Consider the following 11,974-nt stretch of genomic DNA (forward strand, 5'->3'; position numbering starts at 1 on the left):
AAATATTAATTTCGTTCCCAAGACTTCCCAACAAACGAGCTTACTATGAAAGCCGCCATTGTGGCTCATGTATGGCATCGCTGCCAACCAGAACGCTATTGTAGGTTTGAGCCAACATGGCGGCTTGAGGGCTGTAGTTGCAGACACGCCCACTGTGAGTCAGAGGGTTTAGGAGCGCTACTGTAATGACAGCTCAAAGCTGTCCACGTCAACACTGTGCTACCACCATGGACTCCACGGCTCTGGTAAGATATGTGTGCCATTTAATCGCTGTTTTTATTTCTTTAATTCATTGTAAACGTTAAAATGTTAGATTGGCGACTGGCTTTAGCAGCTTGTGAGCAGTTTTTCATTTGGAATCTATGGAGAAATATGTTTTCGACAGCAACTATTTTCTCTTTATATTATTCTTAGGCTTAGCGTGCTAAGTTGGAACAATATTTAAGAAACTCTACATTTGACAACTTCTGAAAATGTGTGTCGTCTTGTAATATAAATGCTCGTGCATGTATTTTTTTTCCTCGCGAAGAAACTCTACATTTGTCAACTACTGGAAATGTGTGTCGTCTTGTAATATAAATGCTCGTGCATGTATTTTTTTCCTCGCGAAAGCGAAATCGTTGGCAGAAACCGATACGGTTTCTGTTTACGAGCGCACGAATATTAATATGATCAAACCATAACATTATTTTTCAGATTATGAATGGATCATTGTAGTGCACAATGCGTATGTATAGCCTAGTGTTTCCATTTCTTCCACGTCATTCTCCACTTGTGTTCAGTTTGTTCTGAAAGTTTTTTTTTTTTTTTTTCGGTCTACGGGTCTAGTCGTGGAAGATGTGGCTTTTCAAAAGTGGACGTGGATGCCACGTCCTCGATGCGTCTCTGCCGGAGCGGAGCGCGCGCGCTGCCTGTTTGGTGCGCGTGATTGATTCCACAGGTGGATACTTGGAGGAGATCAGGGTTATTGCTTGCCATGGACTTTTTAATACTCTTATGAGTTGACCTGGCTATATAGACAACATAAATTCCAAATGCAAATTATTAATACTGTAGCTGTAGAAAAAATATTCTACAAAATAAATGCCTTTAAAGTGGGAAAAGGTGACATTTAAAGTACATTTCAGGCTATAAAAGGGTTCCTTTAAAAGGGTGATGTAACAAGGTTTTTACAGTTAATTTATTCATTACTAGCATTGTAAAAAAGTTTTTTACAATGCTAGTCTAAGTCATTGTTTACATACAATAGAGCCCGTACTTGGATGGAATGCTTCATATTTTATTGTTATAAAAATGAACAAAATATATTAGTTAAATGGTCATTGGTAAGACTTTGCCTCACTGTGAAACAGATATTATAATTTACAAAGGGCAAAGTTTCATCGTTGGGCCCTGAAGGTGTGTGTCTCGAGACAGGATACTCTTGTATGCCAACCAGATGATCTGAAAAGGTGACCAAAGAATAGTTTTTTCCTTCTGTTCGCCTGGCTCAAGTTCTGTGATACACTCAGACTTTGAATCAGTGGTAGTCAGTGCATGACAGAACTTTGGCCCGGCCGGACCCAGTCGAGTGAAAGCCAACAAACAGCCTCTTCTAGGCATAATATAATAGCATTTTAAGGTGTATTTATGACATCATAGATACAAAAAATCCCCGTAATGTGAATTCTTGAAAATAATGTTGATTTATTTTCAACCAGGAACCCTCGCTGTACACCGTGAAGGCTGTCTTCATCTTAGACAACGATGGAAACAGACTGCTTTCTAAGGTGCTTAGACCCCTTCTGATAATCTTTCTTTTTACAGAAGATGGAAAAAGATCATCATGAATAACTATTTATGTACTGTGCAATTATATATGTGCTCATGTGCAATTACAGTACTATGATCTAGAGCTCTACCCTTCCATGAAAGAGCAGAAGAATTTTGAAATGAACGTCTTCAACAAAACACATAAAGCTGACAGTAAGTTCATTATTTAACAGTGTTTTGCTAACCTTCCCATTAAGTTGTGAAAATGTTCAGAACATTATCAAAGACCAGATAACTTTGAACGAACATTCTATTAACGTTATTGGAAGAGCGCTTTTTCTTCGTAACTTTGAGAGAACCTTGGCAGAACATTAGCTAAAGTTCTGAGAACATTCCCTGTTAGCTGGGATACTGCCAAATGTTTTGCTTGTAGTGATTAGACCTGATGGGCTGCTTTATGTTCCAACTCAAGCTCTTCTCTTCAGATCAGTGTTTCCTACTAAACTCAGGGGAGTTTAGAGACTATTGTGTCGATTAGGACCAGATCCACTCTAAGAAGTGTCCCAGATTAGTCCCAGATCAAGTTTCAAACTAGTTTACAGTGGTTCATGGTTATTAGAACTTGCAGTTGCAAGGTTCCTCTGGGGCTTGTAGGTCAGATTACTGGAAAACTGGGTGGAGAACCTGTTCTAGAATTCATAAATGTTTCTGTTACTTGCCCTGTGGGGTGAAGGAGTTTGACACCAGGATAACAAAACCACCCTGATCCTTTCACCTGTTTTGGTGTTAAATGTTTTAGCTTGGTCAAAATACACACCTGTATTTGTCTCTTTAAAGGTGAATCCGAGGTGAAACTGTCCGATTTGTTTGAATTTCTTGGAGTCGTTCTTGACGGAAAAGGGGCAGAAATAGCTCTTGACCTCCAAATGATTTGCTTCACATGAAACTTTTAGTAATCAGACACCCCGGCCTTTTAGGACAGCATCTCAAAGTAAAACACTGATCTGGGCTCAGATTTCCTTGTACATATTAATAGACAAAACTGAAACTGATCTTGAATTAGCAATATAATTTAATGTGAAATGCAGTCACTGGACCTTTTTACTGTGCTGTATATTGCATTTTAGCACTGTAGTTTCTACGGTCTCATTCTACCCAGCTAACTGGGAAAGTTCTCAGAACTTTGGCTAATGTTCTTGCAAGGTTTTGTCAAAGTTAAGAACAAAACACCCCCTTCAGTAATGTTAATAAAATGTTCATTTAAAGTTATCTGGTCTTTAATAGCATCCTCAAAGTGTTAGCACAAAAATTGTATTTATACGTTTTGATACAATATGCTTTAAATCGGACAAGGAAAGTGTTTTTCTGATTTTCTTTAGTTGGATGCTTCTCTGACGTTTTTTAAACATTGCTCTCATCATGTGTGCAAAATGATAAAAGGGAATTTTTCCTTTTTCATCTCATAACCAAGAAAAATATATATAAAAAAACCTTGATGATTTTAACGTTCAGACAACATTAAAAAATAACATTTTCATAGCTTAAATCAGGGGTGTCCAAACTTGGTCCTGGAGGGCCACTGTCCAGCAGAGTTTGGCTCTAACTTGCCTCAACACACCTGTCTGGAAGTCTCTAGTATCCCTATAGACCTTGATTAGCTGCTTTAGGTGTGTTTATTTGGGGTTGGAGCTGAACTCTGCAGGACAGTGGCCCTCCAGGAGCAAGATTAGACTGCATGCATTTTGTGGAAGAACATTGTTTTGGTTGTGCTTTGGCTCTGCATGACTGTGTGGATGAACAGGATTATTTCTCAAAACTAAAAAAAGAGAGGGAGATTACTGCTCATACTGTTCATAAAACATAAGCTGAAGAAGTTACTGTAGCTTTACCCATTAATAGACATGGTACTTCATTAAAAATAAATTCCCGTACAGCTACAACAACCAAAATGAAAAGAGCCTTCACAATAGATAACACTTTACAATGAACTCTGTTAGAGAGCTACACATGGCAATTTGTTCAATAAAATACCTTACTCACCTGTTGAGTGATAAAAACACCATCTCTGTGTCACTTTTACAACATTTCCAATCCCTCAGTTCTCGCCATCTCCAAAAAGCAGAGCCGATGTTGATTCTTGTTTTATCACGAGCTCTGTCGCGACTCTCTCAGCATTTAAAAAAAAGCGTATTTCCAGAGGTTCAAGAATTAGCTTCTCCATGTCAATCTTTCTGGCTCGTTGTGACAACTAACCTAAACCACACCATGCATGCGTCAAAGTAGCCGGAGCAACTTTTCTCTATTTAAGAGAGATGATGAGACACAGACGGGCGAGTGACGTATGTACACTATTTCCCACGAAAACCATCCTGTAAGGTCTAAAATATAAACACTTATAATAGGCTTACCATAGTGAATCAGAGTAAGAAACATAATGTACCTTTAATGGGAATGTTAGCTAAATCTTTTTAGAACATATTTTTGTTAGCTGGTTATCTCTATCATGTTGCCCATTAAATAAATAAAAATCAAGACTAACTTTGTTGGCTGGACAAAGACTTGCCTGAAAGTGTAAAAAAAAAAAAAAAAAATAGATAATTTCTCTGATGTTTCTATAACTGAATATACACTTATGTTCAAATAAATATATGTATATCTAAACAAATATTCACATGTACAAATATATATAAATGAATGTATATCTTATGTATTTTAAGTCTTCTGGTTCATGTGTGTGCACAGATGAGATTTCCTTCATAGAAGGGATGACGATAGTCTACAAGAGCAGCATAGACTTGTTCTTCTATGTAGTTGGCAGCGCTCAGGAGAATGAGGTAAGTCATGTATGCAGATGAGTTGGCCTGTAATTGGCTGGAATGTTGTCCATCCTCCAATCGTGTCACTCATTTTGCATGTGACAGTAATTCATTATGACCATTATAGAGAGCTGGTCCTTTTTGGACAGTATTTGGTTTCTCTAAGAGGATACAGATATAACAAAAAGTCAGCTGTGAATCATTCCATTTCCTTTTCTGACTCTCTCTTCCTGTATTTGTCTGATCCTCAGCTCATGTTAATGGCAGTGCTGAACTGCTTGTTTGAGTCTCTCAATCAGATGTTGAGGTGAGTTCATGCTTTGATATATATACATATATACATACATACTAGCGTTTAAAAGTTTTACTTTTATTCAGGGGATGCAATACATTGATCAAAAGTGACAGTAAAGACATTTATAATGTTTCTATTTCAAATATTATTATTTTTTTTTTACTTTATTTTCATCAAATAATCCTGAATATAGGTATATCACAGTTTCCACAAAAATATTTTCAGCTGATTATAATAATAAATGTTTCTTGAGTATTAATTCAGCATTTTAGAATGATTTCTGAAGGATCATTTGATCCATTCCTGGTGAAAATTAGGAATAGGATTAAATAAAAAAAGAAAATGATAATTTTTATCAAGCTTGTATATTTAAGTTCAGTAATTTCACTTAAATGGCAATTATTAGGTAATTTTCATTGCCATTTAAGTGAAATTACTTAACTTAAATATACGAGCTTGATAAAAATGATCATTCTAGAAGAAATTTTCAGATGGCACTTAGAGGCTTTTGCATCTGAACTCTTCATATATAAAATTTTATTAATATTTGATTAAATAAATGCAGCCTTGGTGGGCATATTAGACACTTCTTTAAAAAAACATTAAAAAAATATTAACCCACCCCAGACTTTTGAACAGTAGTGTATGAAATCTGAGGCCATGTAATATTAGGACAACACTACAGCCAGTGTATGTTTTGATATTTAAGAGCAGTTCCACTGACGCCATGTGCCGCTCTAACTGCCCTTTAGGCTGATTCATGTCAGAATTCACAGAATTCTAGGCATGCACGCCTTCTGTGGTCACCATGGAAACTGGTGAAGGGCAGCACAAGATGTCAAGGATGTCACAGTAGAAGACTTGTGTGCTCAGGTGTCTGCTTCTTTTCCAACAGGAAGAATGTGGAGAAAAGGACTCTGCTGGATAATATGGATGGAGTGTTCCTAGTGGTGGATGAAATCATTGATGGAGGGTAAATATTAAATAATAAATTATTCTCATTTAGGACTTGCACATTCACTTGCAACATAAACTACCATTCAAAAGTTTGGGATCAGTAAGATTTATGTTTTTAAAATTGCTTATGCTCACCATGGCTGAATTCTATTAGATAAAAAATACACTTTTTTGAAAATTATTTCTGTGATGTCAAAGCTGTATATTTAGGATCATTACTCCAGTCTTCAGTGTCACATAACCCTTCAGAAATGATGATTTGATGCTCAAGAAACATTTGTTATTATTATCAATGCTGAGAAAGGCCTGTTTTTTTCAGGATTTATTGATGAATAGGAAGTTTAAAAGAATGGTCACTTTTGGTCAATTTAATCTGTTTTTGCTAAATAAAATTGTTATTTAAAAAATTGTACTGACCCCAACTTTTGAATTGTAGTGTGCTGTTCTTAATTACACAAATTGTAATATAGATCTGTGTTGTAAGTGTATAGTGTAGCCATTAAAGGTGATGGGTATAACAATATATTAAACAATACATACCGCATAACAATATATTAAATTTAAGTAAATAAAATAAAAATGCTCTATTTTGCCTATATTTGCTATTAAGTAAAATAAATGATTATAAAAATTGTAATTATAGGCCACAGTTAAAGAGGTCATGACATGGATCCTTTTATTATTTTAATATGCTCCTTGAGGTTCACTTATAATGTTAATAAAGCTTTTTGCACAAAAGAACCCCAAATATTTATGTGTAAAAACCATTATTTTCAACCTTCATTCTGAAATGAGCTGTTTTTAAGGCGCGGCTCCTTTAAGGCTTATCAGTAAACGGTCACTGTCATGATTGGCTAATGTCATTGCATAGAAAACGGTATCAATTCCCAGTCATGAGTAAGTGTTTAGCAAACATTGTCCAAATAAAACCATCATTTACAGACAAAGCATTATGAATTATCATCTTAAAACAAAAGTTTCTTTGCTAACTCTCTATTACACTGTGCCTTGTTTACAAAACAATCTGAAGTCAAATGCTCTGAACAAACATCATTTTCCGACATGATCCAGGACGCCATTAAAATAAACCATCCACTTTTTTCCAACGCTGGGATCCTTCTGAAGTCTGTACAGAGACGCAAACGAGCTGTTTAAACTGGACGTGTCTCAGCGAACGTTCTTTTACTCTTCTGTTTGTCCTGTTGTTGGCAGACTGAAGTCATGGAGCATGTCAGAAACTGAACATGCATCTTTATATTGTATCCATCCAGTCTAGATTAGATAGTGATTATAATGGTTTCTATTTGCTTTTGACACGATGCTCGCATCTGGGGCTGGGTGCGTAAACTGCTAAGACTAGTCTTACAAGTTAGTCATCCATTTTTTTTTTCTTTAAGACTGTTTATAACCTTTGTTTATAAAAAGTCAGGTACATAAAACGGTGGATTGTTCTAATTTGATACCGAAAATGAAGACTGCTTGCTCCTTGGCTAACTGCTAGGTGGTCAGGCTAGTTCTTAAATGTCAAAGTCTTAACATAATGGCTATATGTTTATGCAACTGGGGAAGGCAAGTGCTGTTAAAGTCCCCCTGTGGTGAAAATCAAGCTTTTAATGTTGTTTATATGTCTATGTGGGGTTTTTAATATGCTTTTAGTCAACACCATAGCTGAGTATTTTCTCTTTAAAACTGCAGTGAACCAAAGACCGTCTCAAAAACACAGTTTGAAATCGCTGGTGTTTCTGACGTCACAGACTACCTTTTAACCAATCACGACAACGTGTGATAGTCAACGAGTGGATCTCTGAGCTGGTGTGAGTGAGTGGAGGCGGGGATCATTTGCATATTCATTGAACCGCATATACTAAATGAGGCAAGGGTGTAGAGTTACATTCAAGCTATTTTAAGGCATGAATAATTATTTTTCAAGGAAAAAAAAAACGTTTAAAAATGTCATTTTTGGTGATCTAATGTGAGTTTTAAGGGATAAAATGACTGACTACAGGGGGACTTTAAGCGACTGAACGATAGTGGGCGGGGGCCTATGATGAGATGATGTATAACTATTTGTCAATGTCTTGCTCTGGAGGCGGGCATATGCAAATGTATTTGCTTGTTTGACATCACAGATCCTGCAATGTCAAGTTGTTTTGGAGCTTGATTAAATAAATGCTTTGTTAATAATGAGGAGGACGTTTTAAACTCTGAAACTTGCAGGATGTTTTAGTAGTACAAAGATATGTCAAAAGATCAGGGCAAATTTAACTTCTCATGTCATGACCCCTTTAAATGAACATATGAACAGATAATGTGTACAGCAGTAAGAATGTCAGCAATGACTGATAAAAGCCTCATCTTAAGCCTCATCTTAACCAGCTTTTAACTGTTAAAAGGACTTTCTTCCATGAGCAGGCTGTAGGATTCTTTTGGACTTTTTAGATTCAATTTTAGTGATGGTTCTTCTCCATCACAGCTGTCAACCAATATGGATTTCTTATTATTATTATTATATATATATATATATATATATGTGTGTTTTTTTCCCACTTAATTTACTCCATGAATGTCATCAGGGGGAAGATAATGGCCCAATAAGATCCACCCATAAAATAAATTAACTTCAAATTCTAAACTTCACTCATATGTTGATCTTAAACTTGTTTACAGGGTGATCTTGGAGAGTGACCCCCAACAGGTCATTGAAAAGGTCAACTACAGGGTAAGAGACTGTATCAGTGCTTGTTTTCTGTATCTATGAGTTGTGCTTCACAATGCTCTGAGAGTTTGTTATTGAACCCTAGACATTCATCAGATATATCTATAGTATACTGCAAGTCAGCACAGTTTCTAGCTCTTTACCCTGAAGCACCGCTTCCTGTCTTTAAAAATTAGCTTGGCACATCATTTCAGCTTGACAGGAAGTTCCCTTTTCTTTTTGCCCAGTTTAGTCATGCACGCAGACTAAATGTCCCTCTCTTGCCCTGTCAGTGTGTGTCGGAGCAAGCGTATGGCTTCGTCCTTTTTGATTACATCACTGGTAATGTGGAGGGCCAAGGAGAGAGACGAGAGCTTCTGTAGCTCTCCTTCAGCCCCTTTTCTCTCTCCCTCCGCTTTAGAGACTAGAGAGAGAGAGAGAGAGAGGGATGAGGGTGAGAGAGTGGGCAGGTAACTGCATGGCATGCACAAGCGTGTGTGAGGCTCAGAAGAGGAACCGCTGTAACCGAGGGAGCCGATCAATAATAAGAAAATGTCCCGCTGACATCTGACCGTAAAGCTTTTGCTGCGGAGTGGGAGACACTGAGTCACATCTTTGAGTTACGCTCACATAAACTCACTCAGTCAATGACCGGCGTGATTTCAGCAGTCCACACTTCTGATTTATGCTGTTAAGAGTTGGATTTTTTTACTTCAGTGTCCCACTTCAAATAATATTTAAAAATACATCAAAATACAAATAGAAAATACAGTTAAATTAAGGTCTAATCTAAAGATCTAGTCTCAGACAAATGTATTTTGTAAATAAATCTTTAAAAATATATATATTTTGAATGAATTTGAAAATTAAATAAATTAAATGTAATGTATTATTTTTTATTAGTTGTAAAATTGCTATGTATTGTCTGTGAATACATTTTAGCAGCTATGGAACATTTTACTTTATGTTTTAGACTTTTTAGTTTAGACAATTTTACTGATGGTCCTACTCCAATACAGTTGTCAACCAATATGGATTTTATATATATATATATATATATATATATATATATATATATATATATATATATATATATATATATATATATATATATATATATTTCCAGTACAGGGACATCAGGGGGAAGATATTGCCACCCATAAAATCAATTATTAACTTTTAATCTAATTTTGTATCTAATCTAATATTAATATATATATATATATATATATATATATATATATATATATATATATATATATATATATATATATATATATATATATATATATATATATATATATATATATATAATTTTTTTTTTTATCAAGTAAAATTGCAGTCTATTATCTTTGAATACATTTTAGCAGCTAGGGCACTTTTTGTGATCTTTGGATATTTTAGTAAATTTTAGCAATGGTCCTGTTTCTAGTAATAGTGGTTAACCAAATATGGCTTTTTAATGGGCAGTGATAATATGATTGATTGCTGAAATAATGCCATAATAAACCAAATGATCAAATGCATATTTAAAAAAAAAAGTGCTTAACTGACAAAAGAAAATATTTAATATCCATTATCAAGGGCGAACTAACCCTTCTGTTAACGGGGCAAGCTGGCATTATCATCAGCCGAAGATATTTACAGATGATTTTGGAACACAAATGTTCTCTATATATGTTCTCTACAGCTTTGGGACACTATTTCTGCCCTTTAGTGATGTTTAACAGTAGTGGCAGATGAGTTGTGGTGTGCTATTGATCTTAACCTTCACTTTGCTATAGAGTAACCTAAGTATGAAACATCTTGCACGATTTGTCTGGCTTGGTTGGTTGCGGTTTATGTCGGTTAATTTTGTCATTTGTAATCGTAATTTGTCCTGTTTTTGGTTACTTTACAGGCAGATGAAAACCCATTATCAGAACAGAGTGTGGCACAGGTATGAACACACATACTATATAAAAACATACAAACACACAGAAACTATAATCACAGACACTTTTCCCACCTGTTAACGTTTGTTGTGAAACATTTTAAAGCTCCACACTAAAAGGTCTGAAATGTTTCCCTTTCTGTCTCTCTTTAACGCCTGCACTGTGATTAACACCATTATCCCCTGTCTCGCTCTAACCTTTGCCACTAACTCTAACCTTGACAGCACATCACTGAGAAACTGGCTCTCACCTCTAATGTAAGTGCATGAATGCTCTCTCTCACACACGTGTATGCGGATACTTTTAAAATGTGATCTTTTGGGTAAATCTTTCAAATATTTTGTTAGAGTGACAACAGATGTGTAGTATGGGACTGAAACTAATCTGAAGTGAAGTTTAATTCTAAAAGAGACCGCTATAAAGAAACTTCCAGTCTAATACTGTGGTCTTCAGATGCCCCCTTGTGGCCGTAATATAAAGTTGTTAGTTTATTGGGAAACTTTTGTCATTTAGAATACAGTAGCTACACCTCATTTTTGCACTATTCAGACTTGTATTGTGCACATTATTTTAATTGCATATTTCATTTCATAATAGTGTTTATTTAGCTAGATAATATAAAATCTGATCAATTTAAAATGGTGTTTTACAACTAGCCTATATTGCATTGATTCAGTGGGGGCTTTTTATTATTATTACTCACAAAATCTATGTGAAATATGTCCAAAAACCATATTAACTGATTAACAACTAACAACTTAATGTCATGTGGAGTAATGCTGCTTTTTGAAGTGTGTTGTAGTTTTTGGGGTTGATCACTGAATGTTCACTGAAATTCTGTTTGATTTTTCAGGTGTTACAGTCAGCAAAGGAGCAGATCAAGTGGTCAATTCTAAAATAAAATATCTTGAAGGAATCTGTAAATTATTGAAAGGGAATTTCAATTTTATTTTATATTTTAATTTTTAATTATTTGTAATTTAATTAATTGTAGAAGTGTTTAGTGCTGAAATATTTATATTTTTGTCAAAAGTGGGTCATTTCTGTTTTTTAAATGATATAAAATGTGTTGTCAATGCACAAATACCTGTCTATTTCCAAAGCAACTTTAAAGCAATTACAAATTGTGTTTTTTTTTTTTTTTTGCTGTTACTTTAATTGTCTAAACTTGTTTTAGTCTTGTCAATTTTGTCTTTGTTTTTAAGTCAAAACAAACTGGCTGCTTTACAACCTGTTGTCAAAAATATAATTCACAAAGTTTTGTTACATTAGGCTTATAACTAAATATTTTGCTATTATACATGTAAATTGTTTAAATGACAAAGGCAATGGCAATATTATTAAATATAATACAATGAATATAATACAAAATAACAGTGAGTTACATTTACATATGAATAGCAAAATATATTTTATTTACTAGGACTTATTTTATAGTAACTGTGTATCTCCTAAATGCTTTAATGGGAAATAATTACGGACGAACATGTGACTAAAAACGAATAAAAATGTTTTTTTTATAGCA

General features: G+C 34.8%; 1 protein-coding gene across 10 annotated transcripts; it reads left to right on the top strand.

Annotated features, from left to right (window-relative positions):
* Positions 1–167: 167 nt before the first annotated feature.
* On the top strand, positions 168–11,974 carry copz2 (COPI coat complex subunit zeta 2). Of its 10 annotated transcripts, none has more exons than XR_014030387.1 (11): positions 177–245; positions 1,701–1,769; positions 1,881–1,965; positions 4,495–4,586; positions 4,820–4,875; positions 5,759–5,836; positions 8,488–8,539; positions 8,764–8,857; positions 10,416–10,454; positions 10,674–10,706; positions 11,303–11,974. XR_014030387.1 is itself a non-coding variant. In XM_081369593.1 (10 exons), exons 1-9 carry the CDS (start codon positions 186–188, stop codon positions 10,421–10,423), a joined length of 594 nt encoding a protein of 197 aa, XP_081225719.1. In that variant the 5' UTR covers positions 177–185; the 3' UTR covers positions 10,424–10,454; positions 11,303–11,974. The 10 variants fall into 10 exon arrangements, 4 of the variants coding, with proteins under 4 accessions (XP_081225720.1, XP_081225719.1, XP_081225721.1 ...); XR_014030389.1 differs by having other exon boundaries at positions 8,809–8,857; XR_014030385.1 differs by lacking the exon at positions 10,674–10,706 and having other exon boundaries at positions 8,764–8,985.

Source organism: Scardinius erythrophthalmus, assembly GCF_964197995.2.
Source record: "Scardinius erythrophthalmus genome assembly, chromosome: 1".
NCBI classification, from domain to species: domain Eukaryota; kingdom Metazoa; phylum Chordata; class Actinopteri; order Cypriniformes; family Leuciscidae; genus Scardinius; species Scardinius erythrophthalmus.